The sequence below is a fragment of the Lichenostomus cassidix genome, chromosome 4, assembly GCF_008360975.1.
Source record: "Lichenostomus cassidix isolate B80296 chromosome 4, HeHo_3.0, whole genome shotgun sequence".
Classification (NCBI taxonomy): Eukaryota; Metazoa; Chordata; class Aves; order Passeriformes; family Meliphagidae; genus Lichenostomus; species Lichenostomus cassidix.
In genome coordinates this window covers 2,162,342-2,175,006 of record NC_139484.1, presented here as the reverse complement: position 1 = coordinate 2,175,006, position 12,665 = coordinate 2,162,342, and the positions used below count along the sequence as shown (strand labels likewise).

At 45.8% G+C, this 12,665-nt stretch overlaps 1 protein-coding gene and 1 long non-coding RNA gene across 10 annotated transcripts in view; one reads left to right on the top strand and one right to left on the bottom strand.

Annotated features, from left to right (window-relative positions):
- LOC146437681 (bifunctional heparan sulfate N-deacetylase/N-sulfotransferase 4) overlaps positions 1-12,665 on the top strand; it is a 117,918-nt gene that overhangs the window by 104,955 nt on the left and 298 nt on the right. For all 9 annotated transcript variants that reach the window (XM_085057609.1, XM_085057606.1, XM_085057600.1 and 6 more), the window contains 9 exons: positions 1,580-1,762; positions 2,663-2,759; positions 2,858-2,981; positions 3,864-4,038; positions 5,060-5,230; positions 6,585-6,694; positions 9,370-9,472; positions 9,716-10,238; positions 12,496-12,665. The exon at positions 12,496-12,665 is cut by the window's right edge and continues 298 nt beyond it. In XM_085057609.1, the coding sequence (XP_084913735.1) occupies positions 1,580-1,762; positions 2,663-2,759; positions 2,858-2,981; positions 3,864-4,038; positions 5,060-5,230; positions 6,585-6,694; positions 9,370-9,472; positions 9,716-9,835 (1,083 nt within the window). In that variant the 3' untranslated portion in view covers positions 9,836-10,238; positions 12,496-12,665. The remainder of the gene's footprint in view (positions 1-1,579; positions 1,763-2,662; positions 2,760-2,857; positions 2,982-3,863; positions 4,039-5,059; positions 5,231-6,584; positions 6,695-9,369; positions 9,473-9,715; positions 10,239-12,495) is intronic.
- The window catches only part of LOC146437680 (uncharacterized), a 15,070-nt gene continuing 13,469 nt past the window's right edge, over positions 11,065-12,665 (bottom strand). Inside the window, exon 3 of the long non-coding RNA XR_014851486.1 lies at positions 11,065-12,573. This is a non-coding gene — a long non-coding RNA (uncharacterized LOC146437680). The remainder of the gene's footprint in view (positions 12,574-12,665) is intronic.

Here is a 12,665-nt window from a genome sequence, read left to right as displayed (position 1 = left end):
ATCACTTAAAAACAGTTTGCAGGGAGAACTTTTCACATTTACAGGAGTTGAACTAGTTGAAACTAGGACAGATCTGTTTGTGTTGACTGGGGTTTTTTTTGTAAGGAGAGGATTATTTATTACCTTCCTTATAAGTTTCTGGGGTAGTACACGGAGACATACACCAAGTTTAGGGTAATTTTAAGGTTCACTCTATTTATGTCAAATACTTGGGGTCATAAAATGCACAGGCACTGGAATCAACCAAATCAATCCACAGAAGAAAAGAACTTGTACAGTTTCCAATCTCTGCTCAGCAGAAGCCCAGAGCAGAATACAAGTGAAGAATAAATTACCTTTTGTGGCATAAAGAGTGCACAGAACAAACCCACTGCAGAAGGGCCATGAGGGACACTTTCTCCTAAGCTCCGTCTCCCCCTTACAGAAGGGCTAAAAGCCTCGTTAATAATTTAACCAACTAATGGATGTGTTTGCAAGCATTGGGGGCTGATGTTTAAAGAAGCACCACCTTGGCACAGCAAGAGGAGGAGAGTGGGATGCTGGTGGCTTTTTTATCCCCTGGTGTGTTAGGGACAAGCTTGGGACAACAAGGGAGGAACCAACTGGAGGGAAAGCTTTACCTCCATGTGGCTCAGCGCTAACAACCTTCCCGAGACACACGTGGGTGGTTTAGCGAACATCCAGCATATCTAACCCACACTGCAGGCTCCAAAGGAGTGCTGCCTCAGCACTGCCCCCGTGCCTGGGCTGTGCAAGGCAGTGCTCAAACCACATCCAGCTGTCCTCTAGACACATTAATTCAATTCATTTTCAGTTAAGAAACTCAAAAGTCACTGACCTGAACACGACTCCTGGAGCAGCTTTCAAAGGAGGAAGGTCCACATGCTTTCCTGCAAGCTCTTCCCTGCTGCCTGCACTTCCCTTTATAAACTCCTCCTCATTCCTAATCATCCCAAGCGAGGCTCACCTGGACATAGCTCTCTCTGCAAACCAAACCATTTACCTAGCAATCAGCTGTCCTTGCTCTTGATAGCTAATCTCTTCAGAAAGAGGAGCTTCAGACCCCCAGATCTGCACGGCTTATACCCCCACCCCTGCCTGCAGCTGTAATCAAATTCCACCTTCAGTCCAGCCTGTCTCAGGCCTGAGTGAAACAGCCAAGTGACAACACTCAGTTTGATGGCATCTTCATAAAGCAAATAATGACCATCTACAGGTAAATCAGCCACAAAACTGAGTTTAATCACGGAAAGGAAATGCTGGGAAATACATTTGTCACACTATTCTTATAAACTCTCTTTTTCCCTCTGAAATAAGTAATGAGATCTACAAAGCAGTGCCCACGTAAAGGCTGATAAAAAGACAGAAGTTATAGCATCTTTAAGGAGAAAAAAAACCAGACAGAGGTACTTAGCTGAGATACCATCAGTCACAAAGCCCGGGAGTTTTTCTGTGTCACAGCTTACTCCCCTACTTCCAGCTGTGCTGTTGTAAGCTCACCAGCCAGCCCTGCACTGAGGGCAGACAGCATATTGGTTTTTTGGTGTGCCATGGCTGAAAGGTTCCTCTTGCCCCCCAGATCAGCATCTTCATGACCCACCTGTCCAACTACGGCAACGACCGCCTGGGTCTCTACACCTTTGCCAACCTTGCCAGCTTTGTCAAGAGCTCCACAAACCTGAGGCTGCAGACACTGCCCCCGGTGCAGCTGGCTCAGAAGTACTTCGAGCTCTTCCCAGAGCAGACAGACCCTCTCTGGCAGGTAAAGTCACATCCTCTTCCTCCTCCAGCTGCAATCTGCTCATTGGAATAAGCATCTTTTCCTCCAAAAAGCCTTTGTTAGAAATGGGAACGCTATCTCAACACTAATTTCCTGACCATGGTTACACATACCTGGGTCTTCTCTTCTTCTGCAAGGAGCCACGCTGTGCTTTTGGCTACTCAGGCACAATTCAGGGTGGCACTGTGACCTGTGCAGATATTTCTGGCTCATAGTGGCAAAAAGGTGCAGAAAATCTCCCCTATTATTTTTGGCCCAGCTACAAAGAAAGTATAAATCTATAATATTTCCACTGAGCAACAGCAATTCCTGTCAGTTAACGATTTTCTCCATCATATTTTGTTAATTTTATTCATTAGCAAAGTATATCCTCTGTTACCAGTCAACACTATGCAAAAGCAGCATCTGGATGATAACTGCTTTAAAGGGCAGCCAGTCCCAACCTCTTCTATGAGGCCTTTTGTTCTCAGGTTTTTATTTTGCATTCATAGGTAGTAGAAAGATAAGGAGATGAATAATATCCCAGATTCCTATTTTGTCATTCCCTTTTGCATTCTCACGTAAATTAAAATTGGCACTAAGCCCCATGCATCTGAAACCATTCTGACAGCTCAAAAAGCAATGCCTCAAAGCTATTCAGAGGTTTCCATTTTAACCTCAAATGAAAACCTGATTAAATCAATGATGTTCTAATCTTTTCCCCCCTTCTTTTCCTTTTCTGCTAATGACTGAACCTAGTCCTCAGTCATTCAAAACCGTTACACACACACTGTGGGATTTCACTACTCAGTGTAGGGCTCTGGTGTTAGTGCATGACATTTAGACCCTGCAAAGATTCATGATCCCCCAGAGTGATGAGCACAACCACCTTTTGTCCTTCAGAACCCGTGTGATGATAAGCGACACAGGGATATTTGGTCCAGAGACAAAACCTGTGACCACCTACCCAAATTCCTGGTGATAGGACCCCAGAAAACAGGTAAGAAGCACAAGTACAGCTTTTAAAAAGTTTCTACAAAGCTAAAGATGCTTTTTTCCCCCTCTCTTTCCTAATGGCATCTGTTTTTGCTGTTGTAGGAACAACAGCCCTTTATTTATTCCTTCTGATGCATCCTTCCATTATCAGCAATCTCCCCAGCCCAAAAACTTTTGAGGAAGTTCAATTCTTCAACGGCAACAACTACCACAAGGGAATTGACTGGTAAGAATAATGACAGAAATGAGGTGTTCATTATTAATCCATGGAAAATCACAATGGAACAATTCCAGGAGCGGGTGTGACATTGCCATGATTACTGGATGAATTTGTTACGCTTGGAATTACCAGACAGAAAGAGAATCTAATTGGTAATGATAGGACATTTAATCAAGTCCCTAATTTTGTTTAGAGATTACAGTAAGAATTTTCTGAGTTCTCACACAAATTAATTTAGAGCTGCAAGAGGCAGCTCTGTCATGATTTCTGTCTTCATGCTGAACAACATCTCTGTCTTGTCATAGCTGTATCTGCACTGACTTACACTGATTTACACTCTGTTCCTTCCAAAGTGGCTTTTCATGAAGTAGAGTAAGGTTCAATTCATCTCTTCACAAGAATCCACCCAATCAATTTTAAATAGAAAAGACCACTCAAAGCCAAAATTCAAATCTTGCATTCTGAAAGCGTCCAAAAGAAAAGATGTTAGTTCCAAAATGAAGTGCTTCAACAATGTTAAAATTAAACAGTTTGACATTTAAATTATGACATTAAATGTTGACATTTTGAAGCTTTCCCCATTTTTTTCTGCAGCTAAAACTGAACTCACTCCAAAGTGGTGAAAGATATCCCTTTGACACTGAAGTTATTAGCAAAAATCCCATCCATCACAGGAAAAACCTAATTACCAGACTTCATGAGGGCTTTAGCTATTACCAGCACCACCTAAGAGCTATTATGCCAGTCTGGGCTGAGCAGAGAAATTCAATTTTGCTTCTCGAGACTTATGTCTGAAAATTCACCTTTTTCCCCACCGCGAAATGGGAAGCACAGGGAGGCGACCCTTTTGTGCTACTGCTCATTCTAACAAGTCTCTTCCCCTCCAAGGTACATGGATTTCTTCCCCACTCCTTCCAACATCACCACCGACCTCCTCTTTGAGAAAAGTGCCAACTATTTCCATTCTGAGGAAGCTCCCAAGAGAGCTGCTTCCCTCATCCCCAAGGCCAAGATCATCACCATCCTCATCGACCCATCCGACCGGGCCTATTCCTGGTACCAGGTATGACCTTGCCTCAAGGATGAGCAGTGGCACCCATGGCAGGGGATGATGGCCAGCAGCAGTGGGATCTGTGTCCTGGAGCCAGAAATGGCAGTTACTGCACAGCATTGCACCGTGTGGAAGCAGGAGGATGCTGGATGGCAGCTTGTGCAGTTGGCACCTGTGACACCATGTCAGGAATGATGAAACGTCCCAGCACAGAGCTGCCACCAGCTGTAAACAAACAGTTTAATCTCCATTACAGCTGACAGGGCAGAGAGGAGAGCAGTGCTCCTCACCCAGGCAGATCCATAGCAAAAGGAGCGTGGCCCAGCCAGGGAATCAGAGCTCTTGGTGCTGAGGATCTGGCACCACATCCCTTCCTCCAGGGTGTAAGCTCAGTAATGTGCAGCAGTGCAAAAATGGACCCAGCATCTCTTGGAATTTCCAAGGAATTCAAAAGACCTGTGTCTGGACATGCTGTCTTTTTTCTCCCCTTGGAAACAAAAGCCAGCCTGTTGTTTTCCCCAGGAAACTCCAGGATGCTCTTCCTAGCGTTTTACTGAGCCCACACTCTTCTACAACAAAATCCGCACTATTTAAAACTCCTGTTTTTAGAGAACATATAAGCATGCTTGTGAAATATGGTATAGGCATACACCTGAAGGAGGAAACACTAAATGCAGTGTTAAAATAGGCACAGATTAATAATGTTGGCATAAGCATGAAAGGCACCATTTCTGATACTGCCAGGAATAAAACACAGCCAGGGGCTGCAGGTTGCACCCTTTTCATATCTCATTGGCACCTTTGCAAGTGCCAAGGCAAAGCAGTGAAACAATGACTCCTCACCCCCCAGGGGGAGCCTAGACTGAGCAGTGTCCCCACCCTGCTTCCGTGGCCCCCTGCCCTCTCCTACCTGGCACAGGTGGCACTGGGGGGGAGCTGAGGGCTGCCAGCACAGCCCTCCTGGCAGCTCTTGTCACATTTAAGGCTTCACCTTCAGCACCCTGGTGAAATGTATCTGACTGTCTCCCCCCAGCACCAGCGCTCCCACGAGGACCCTGCTGCCCTGAAATTCAACTTCTACGAGGTGATCACCTGCAGCCCCTGGGCGCCTGCCGAGATCCGGGCGCTGCAGAAGAGGTGCCTGACCCCCGGCTGGTATGCTCTGCACATCCAGAGGTGGCTCACACACTTCCCTGCCTCACAGGTAACGCCCACACTGCTGCCCCACCAGCCTCACCCAGCCTTGGCAGGTCCCCATGGAGTCCCCAAGGCTCCTGGGGACTCCCAAGAAACCAGCAGCTGCAGCGTGAGACATTGCACGAAGGGCTGACAAATTCATTTAGAAAGTGCCAGGGCTTTCTCTAAAAAGAAATTTCCTCCTGCTTCCCACTCAGCCCCTTCCGTAGAAAGCTTCACATTTATTTGACCCTGCTACGGAATTGGCCTTTCTCAGGGCTAGAGCATAGATTCCTTCTTTTGTCCCCTCTTCCTTCAGATAGTTTATTGAACTGTCTTTTATAACCTTTCCCATGAAAAAGTTACCTAAACACATTGACCTAAAGAATATTTCAATTGTTGAAATAATAATAAAATAACCTAAAGCAAACATTTTAGTACTTCAAAGTACATGCCTGGCACTCTTTATCCATGGGCATGGTCATATGTCAGTTCCTATCTGTACCTTCTGTAAGAAAAAAGTTGTAAAAGGCTGTTAATTTAGCAAGCAAATGAAACAAGGATCCCCAAAGACTGCTCTGGGTGGGACAATTTTGCTGCAAGGAGGCAGAGCTGAGTTGCCTACTTTGTCAGGGACCTGGGGGAAAAATAAACAACAAAAAGAACTAGAAGCTCTGTCTTCTTGCAGTCCTCATTTTTCTTTCCGTACAGCCTCAGCTGCACTACAGAGGGGAGAAGCAGGTCAATCCCATTTCCAAGAGAAAGGAGAAAATCTCAGCCATTTACTTCCTCCTGTCATCTCTGGCCTTTCTACTCTTTCATAAACAGGGAGGGAGTCCTGCCCAGAGCTGCTGAGCTTGCAGCAAGGGCAGTATTGCCATGGGAGCAAACAGGCCACACCTCCTCCTGGCCCACCTCATCCCCACTCATTCCTCCAAAGGAGAAGGACATATCCTGGCAAATTCTGAGCATGCAAAGCGGGCTGAGCATCCCATGCCCATTCCCTGGACTCCTCCTCTGCCCTCAGCTGGGGCTGCTGCCCTCTCTCCTCAGTATTTCTCACAGATAAACCTCAACAGTATTTTACATTCTTTCCTTATCTCCTTTTCTCAGCATTCTCTGAGGCTCAGGTGTGGCATGAGAGGTTTAACCCCTGCATCTGAACAAGGTGCATACACAGAGTCACAAGGTGCCCACCTATGCAAAGTCAACTCAATAAAGTAAAAAGTAAACCTAAAAAGGAGTTCATCCATATGAATGTTATTAGCACTGTACAAAATCACTTGCTGAGTTAAATCCAGGTTGCCACAGAAGAGAAATAATGCCATTGTTTTGCTAACCTTAGTCCTGTTTCCAAATAAGTGCCATATTTCCCCCTGCAGTTGCTCATTATTGATGGACAGCAGCTGAGAAGTGACCCTGCTACTGTGATGGATGAAGTGCAGAAGTTTCTGGGAGTCTCTCCTCATTACAATTACTCTGAAGCCCTAACGTGAGTCTATTCTTTTTTCTACCTGTCCTGTGGGATCACAGGGAACATCCCCTCCCACCAGGATCCCTTGATTATTACTTACAAACAGACAACACATCAGGACAGTGACAACTTTGAAAAGCTTGGGGTTTTCTTCCCCCAGTCTCCACGAGCTGAAGCCCTCTGAGTGTCAGGTGTGGAAAGTTTGGCTTAAGTTTGTTTATCATTCAGATAGGAGCCTGATGGCAGAGGCTGGGTTAGAAGCACTCATTCCCTAATCCCATTTTCCTGTCTGGATTTCCATGTGTGGCTGATACTCCTGCAGGGCTGGGGGTGGGCTGAATTTCCCTCTCCCCTCTTAGTCCAGCAGAAAATTGTAAGCAGCTTCCGCACTGAGCCTCTTGGTTTCCTGGGGGAAAACACAACCACAGACTTTCCATCTGCCCCCACTGCTCCTCTCTGCTCACAATTACCATTTAATGTTTCCTCTCTGGGAGGGTTCATCTTATTTATATCACAGGTTCAAAGTAAGGCTTCAGTGCTTAAAAAAGTTCCTCTGCCAAAACCTTTTCCTAGAGGAAGAAGTTTGGATTTCAGAATGAAATTTTTAAAGTCACTGGTTTCCAAAGCGGATGGAAGACAGGAGGAGTTTGATACAGAGCTGAGCTATTGATGTTTGAACAACTCACAACTGCACATCTGCAGTGCCTTCTGCTGGGTTTTTAAAATACACACCCACAGACATACATCTTCCTTTCTGGAACTAAATTAAAGTCAGTGGAGTCACACAGCAGGAAGAAATTTGGCCTCTCATCCTGGTTTGGACAGGAAAAAGGGATTGTAAACAGATCCATACAATTATGCACTCCCTGTTGAAGAGGCATCAAGAATGCAAATGTGCCGTGGAAACACACAGTTCTGCACGGATTTGGGATGGAAGGGAAAAATGCATTAAACTGTGTAGCTGCTTTCTGGTAGGACTTGTCAAAGGGGAAAAGATTGCATAGGTTTGTTCCCAGTCTTTACTGCCTAACAACTGCACAGCACACATTTTTAAAGGTGTCAGGAAGCAGCCCAAGGACTCAGTCCTGTGAACAGCACTGAGCAACAAGTCCATCACCCTGAGTAATTATGTGAAAGTCGTGCAGAGAGTAAAATCAACCCAGGCAGAAGGGAGGCACTATGCAGAGCCGTGCGAGGGGAGCAGAGGGGACACGCTGGCAGGGCTCCAGGAAGACACAGGATTAGAGGAGTGTGCTCAGGAAAATGTTTTCCTTGGAGGGTTGCTACATTTTGTTAGAGAATGAGAGAAAGACCCCATGGTGGCATTGCTCAGCTCTGCCCTCGCAGGCATTCCCTGCCTCTGGCATCAGGTACTGCCTTCCCAAAACCCTGTCTCTCCCCCAGGCTTACTCTGCAGGGAGGGGAGGATAACCAGGCCTCAAAAGGTTTCTGCTGACAGCTCTAAAATCTTCCCTTGGAACTTTAGCCTTAGGGCTATCCCTATTTTTAAATAAATACTTCCACTGTGCCCAATTACGTTTACAGAACCCTGAGAGTTCCATGATTTCTGAACACAGAGGGTTCAATTCAGCCCGAGCTGTCTCACCCTCTTTTCCCCTGCCTGGATTTGCACATCATTTTCATAATGTTCAATAAGCTCCCTCTGAAGAAGAAATACTGTTTGGGGCATAGTTCTGCAGTTTTCCTTTTACCCAGCACACGATACTGCTACTCCTCTTGGGAAATTAATGCAAGGCAGCTAAAGCACTTCACCATGCAAGGAGCAGATGGGAAAGGCCAAAGCAGAGATGATTCTATCATCAATGTACCCATTTAATCAATGATTTATTTGTTTTTAATTGATACAGCTACAGAGACAATTTAGGAAACAAAGGTCAGGCCTGCATTAATAGGCTGGGCAAGACAGAAACCATGGAGAATGTTCACCCTTCTCCTGAAATTCGTTCACTTCTGTACAGCAGCAAATTGCAGGTGCATTCGTGTCGTACAGCCAGGCCTGGGGCAGAAAGGTGGTGTGTAACTAATTAATTCCATGTCCCAGCCAATTATCCTTCATCCTTTCCAGACATCTGCTGAGTAGCAAGAATGTGCAGCGTTTGGGTGTTTTATGCCTGCTGCAAGTCCCACAGCAATAAATTCCAAACTTAACGCCACGTGTTGTTCGTTCCTCAGCCGAGTGCGTGTTTCCAAGCCTTAATCTAAACCTCCTCTATCTCTGCATTTCAGACATCACAATCAAATTGTGCATTGCAGATAAGGCTGCTAAGACAGTGTTTATGCCACAATGCCATCTTAGGAACGAAAATGGCATTTAGATGCAGTGATAGGGAGCAGCCAGCTTCTCAGGCAGGTTAAATCATCAGCACCCAACCACGCTTCGTTAGGAGACCTGCAAATCAACACTTCACCCTGTGTGCTGGACAAGCAGAACAAAAATTAGCCAGTGCAGGTAAAGCTCAATGGGAAAAACTTCCTGGAGCCACTTCCAAGGCAGATTTGTAGGAAAAAATGAAGCCCCAGCGTTTTCACAGGAGGGGAAAGCTGTTTCCCACTCTGTCCTCAGAATTCCACTGAGGGATGTGTGCAGTAATAATTGTTGGCTAACACTGATGTCTCAGTAGCCAGGAGATGTTCCTGTAATGAGGTCTTTTAAAAGATATGATCCTCTACAGGTTTGACCCTCAGAAAGGCTTCTGGTGCCAGTTATTGGAAGGAGGGAAAACAAAGTGCCTGGGGAAAAGCAAAGGTCGGAAATACCCACCAATGGACCAAGAGGTAAGGGCTTTTCAGAAATTTATGGGAGCAGTTTTAATATTGACCCTAAATAAACACACTGACTTTTATTTTTTTGTTTTTATTTGTTGTATTTTCGCTGGGTCGATGTTTTTAAAAATCTGAAACTTCAGCTTTGAATGAGAAGGGATGAAGTGCCCCCTGTGAGAGCCCCTGGGGGGGAGCAGATGCCTGTCGGGTGGGTTTCCTTTCACCCTGATCATGGTTTGCTTTTCCCCTCCTTAGTCTCGAGCGTTTCTGTCGAGCTACTACCGAGAGCACAACGTGGAGCTGTCCAAGCTGCTGCACAGGCTGGGGCAGCCCTTGCCCTCGTGGCTGAGGCAGGAGCTGCAGAAGGTCAGGTAGCACCGTGGGCAGGGGACCCTGGCCAGGCCCATCCCTGCCCCCTCGGACCCCCCGCTCCTCCGGCTCCTCGGCATCGGCAGGACAGGACCTCACGGACCACGCTCTTCCCACAAAACCCAACCTGCAAACCATGACAGAACAAAACCAACCCCAGCCCCAACCCCGACCCAAGCCCTGTTGGTATGCACGTGCTGAGAGCTGAGTAGCATCGACCCCTTTCGTCAGCTGCCAGGAAAGCCTGGCATTCCCCTCGATCCGCACTGCCATCCGTGCGGAGCCTCGGCCCTCCCTTCGCCAGGAGCACCAGGAACTGTGTGCAGGACGGATTGAGCTTGGATGGCCACCAGCTGCAGTCTGTCAGGACATGACCAAAGGATGGGAACATCTCTCGCTGGACTGGGAGGTTAGCTGCTGGGCTTTCCCCACATTTGTTTTCATATCCTTTTACATTCCACGCAGGCCATGCAGGCAGTACCCTGCCAATAAACCTAATATTGACAGATTTGTCTCTATCTGCAAAACAGTGTTGATGCTCTGAAGCCTTCAGACATGAGGTGAGTCATTTAGGGTCTCAGTCTGCAAGCTGTTGCAGAAAAATAACTTCAAAACCCTTTTTTAAAGTTTTGGACAAAAACTACAGTCTGCTGAAGCATAAACTCTTTCTGTAGACTTTCATGGAGTTGAGAGGACAAACACAGCCGTTGTATATTACATATACGAGTATGACATGCTTATTTTTATTCCTGAATATCTACTTAGTGTATCTCTAGATCAGACACACAGTTTTAAATAACTGTTTTTTGTGCCCACAGAGAAATGAAAGGGTTGTTTTCCAAAAATATTACATGAACTGTGCATGGTTCTCAGAGCTGTGGGGGCAAGGTTGGCAAGGCTGGGCAGGAACTCATTATTTGTCCTGTGTGGAGGTCATTCCTCAAAATTTGGAAGCAGCAAATACGTGTATTTGTGTAACATACAAAATCAAACTCCCTTACCTTATAGCACTGAAAACACCACAGATGAATAGAGTGATGAGAGCTTTAGGTAAGTAAGGCATGGTCAGAGAAGAATATCTAAATTGACCATTATCAAATTATAGCTGTTAAAATGCATTAGAATTGGCTCAGCTTTAATTAAAAGAGGACTTCCTAACTTCTTGATTAAAAGCTAAACAAACATGACATTGGTTTCAGGAGTTTTTCAAGGAAATGAGACAAGCACTATGAAAGCCAGAAAATTATTTCTTGTTCTTCCTTTTTGTTTAGAAAGAAGTCTGTCTCTCCAACTCTCAGCTCTCTAATGGCACCATGTCCTTAAAATACACCAGATATTTTTATGCCTCACGGTTATTTTTTAAGTTTGAATGGGCCTCACATTTCCAAGAGATCTCGTGTTCCATTCAATACTGACATTTGAATTGACTTCATTATGTGTCATAAAGATGAAATAACAGCATTTCCAAGTTTCATTCCCCCCACCTGTAATAGGACCCATCGACACAGAATTCCTCTGGACCACCGTGTGACAGAGCAGCCTTTGTGAGCTGTCTCTAAATGTTCTCCATTTCTTTCATGCCTTTCATGTCGCTGACCACCTAATTGTTGGGATCCTTACAGACCAGCAGAACAAATGCAGGGAAAATGAAACATTCCTTCATGGCAAGGGGGCTGTGGCTGGGAAAGATTGCACTGGCCCTCCTTTCCTGGTTGTAAGCCACAGGATTTGTGTCCTTCACGTGCTGCAGGCTGTAAATCAGTAAGGGTTTTACACACCTGGGGGGCTGCAGCTGCAGTTTGCTCCCATTCCCCTGGAAATGCAGATTGCAGGAGCCTCACCACACTGAGGATGTGACCCTGAGGGCCAGACACAGGAGTCAGGGTCCATGGCAGCAGATTTGATGATTAAAGCTGGGCTTTGGCCCTCGGAAAGCTGAGCTCCTATAATTGAGGTTGTCTTTGAGCGAGAAGCAATCAGAACGGAATCCAAAACCCTCTAAATTATGCATTGACCTTTCAAGGTCTAAAATAAAGTTGCAGGATTAACTGCTCTGAGATGTTTTCTAATAAAACAAATTTCCTCCCTGATAGGGGAGCAGGCTGCTGAGTGTCCCCAAAACAAATTAAAATGGCGGAATTAGAAATTCTTGGGGGAGGAAATGGTTGCGTAATGAAAACGCTGATGGGTCCAGACTCTCTGATGTGATAATAAGGCAGTGGGGATGTGCCCTGAATACAAAAGCAGCAGCTGGGTGTTTTCTCCTCTTTCTTCCCCCTCGTCCTTTCCCTTCCCATTCTGAGACAGGGAGAGGGGGGATCTTTCATCCCCTGAACAATCGGCTGAGAATAAATGGGGTGTGGGGAGCTCATTTCCCCTGGGCTGGGCTACCAGAAAGGGAGACCTCAGCCACTCATTAAGTCCCCATCACCAGTGAATTGCGTTTGTAATGGGCTTAAAATCAATGTTTCTAATAGGAATATGAGCGTGTGACATCTGTGCCAAACAGGCACAGCACATGTACAGAAATCAGCAGTGACCACGTGTCTAAGTTTATTGTACTTAACTGTGACTAAGTTTGGGTTTTCTCTTACATAACTCTATGTTGGTGGGGCAGGAATTTCCCTGTCAGACTTACACTGTCTTTATTTCTCTCTTTGTCCTAGTTCATCCTTTTAGTGCGACTGCAAAGGTGTGGACCTGCCCATGGACTCCATTCCTCCATCACTCTCCAATCTAGAAATCTGCCAAAAAGAAACAAGGATTTGCAAGCGACACAGATTCTGAAGTGTTCAGTGCTCCACTGACTGGATAACTTTACTAAGACTTACTACCA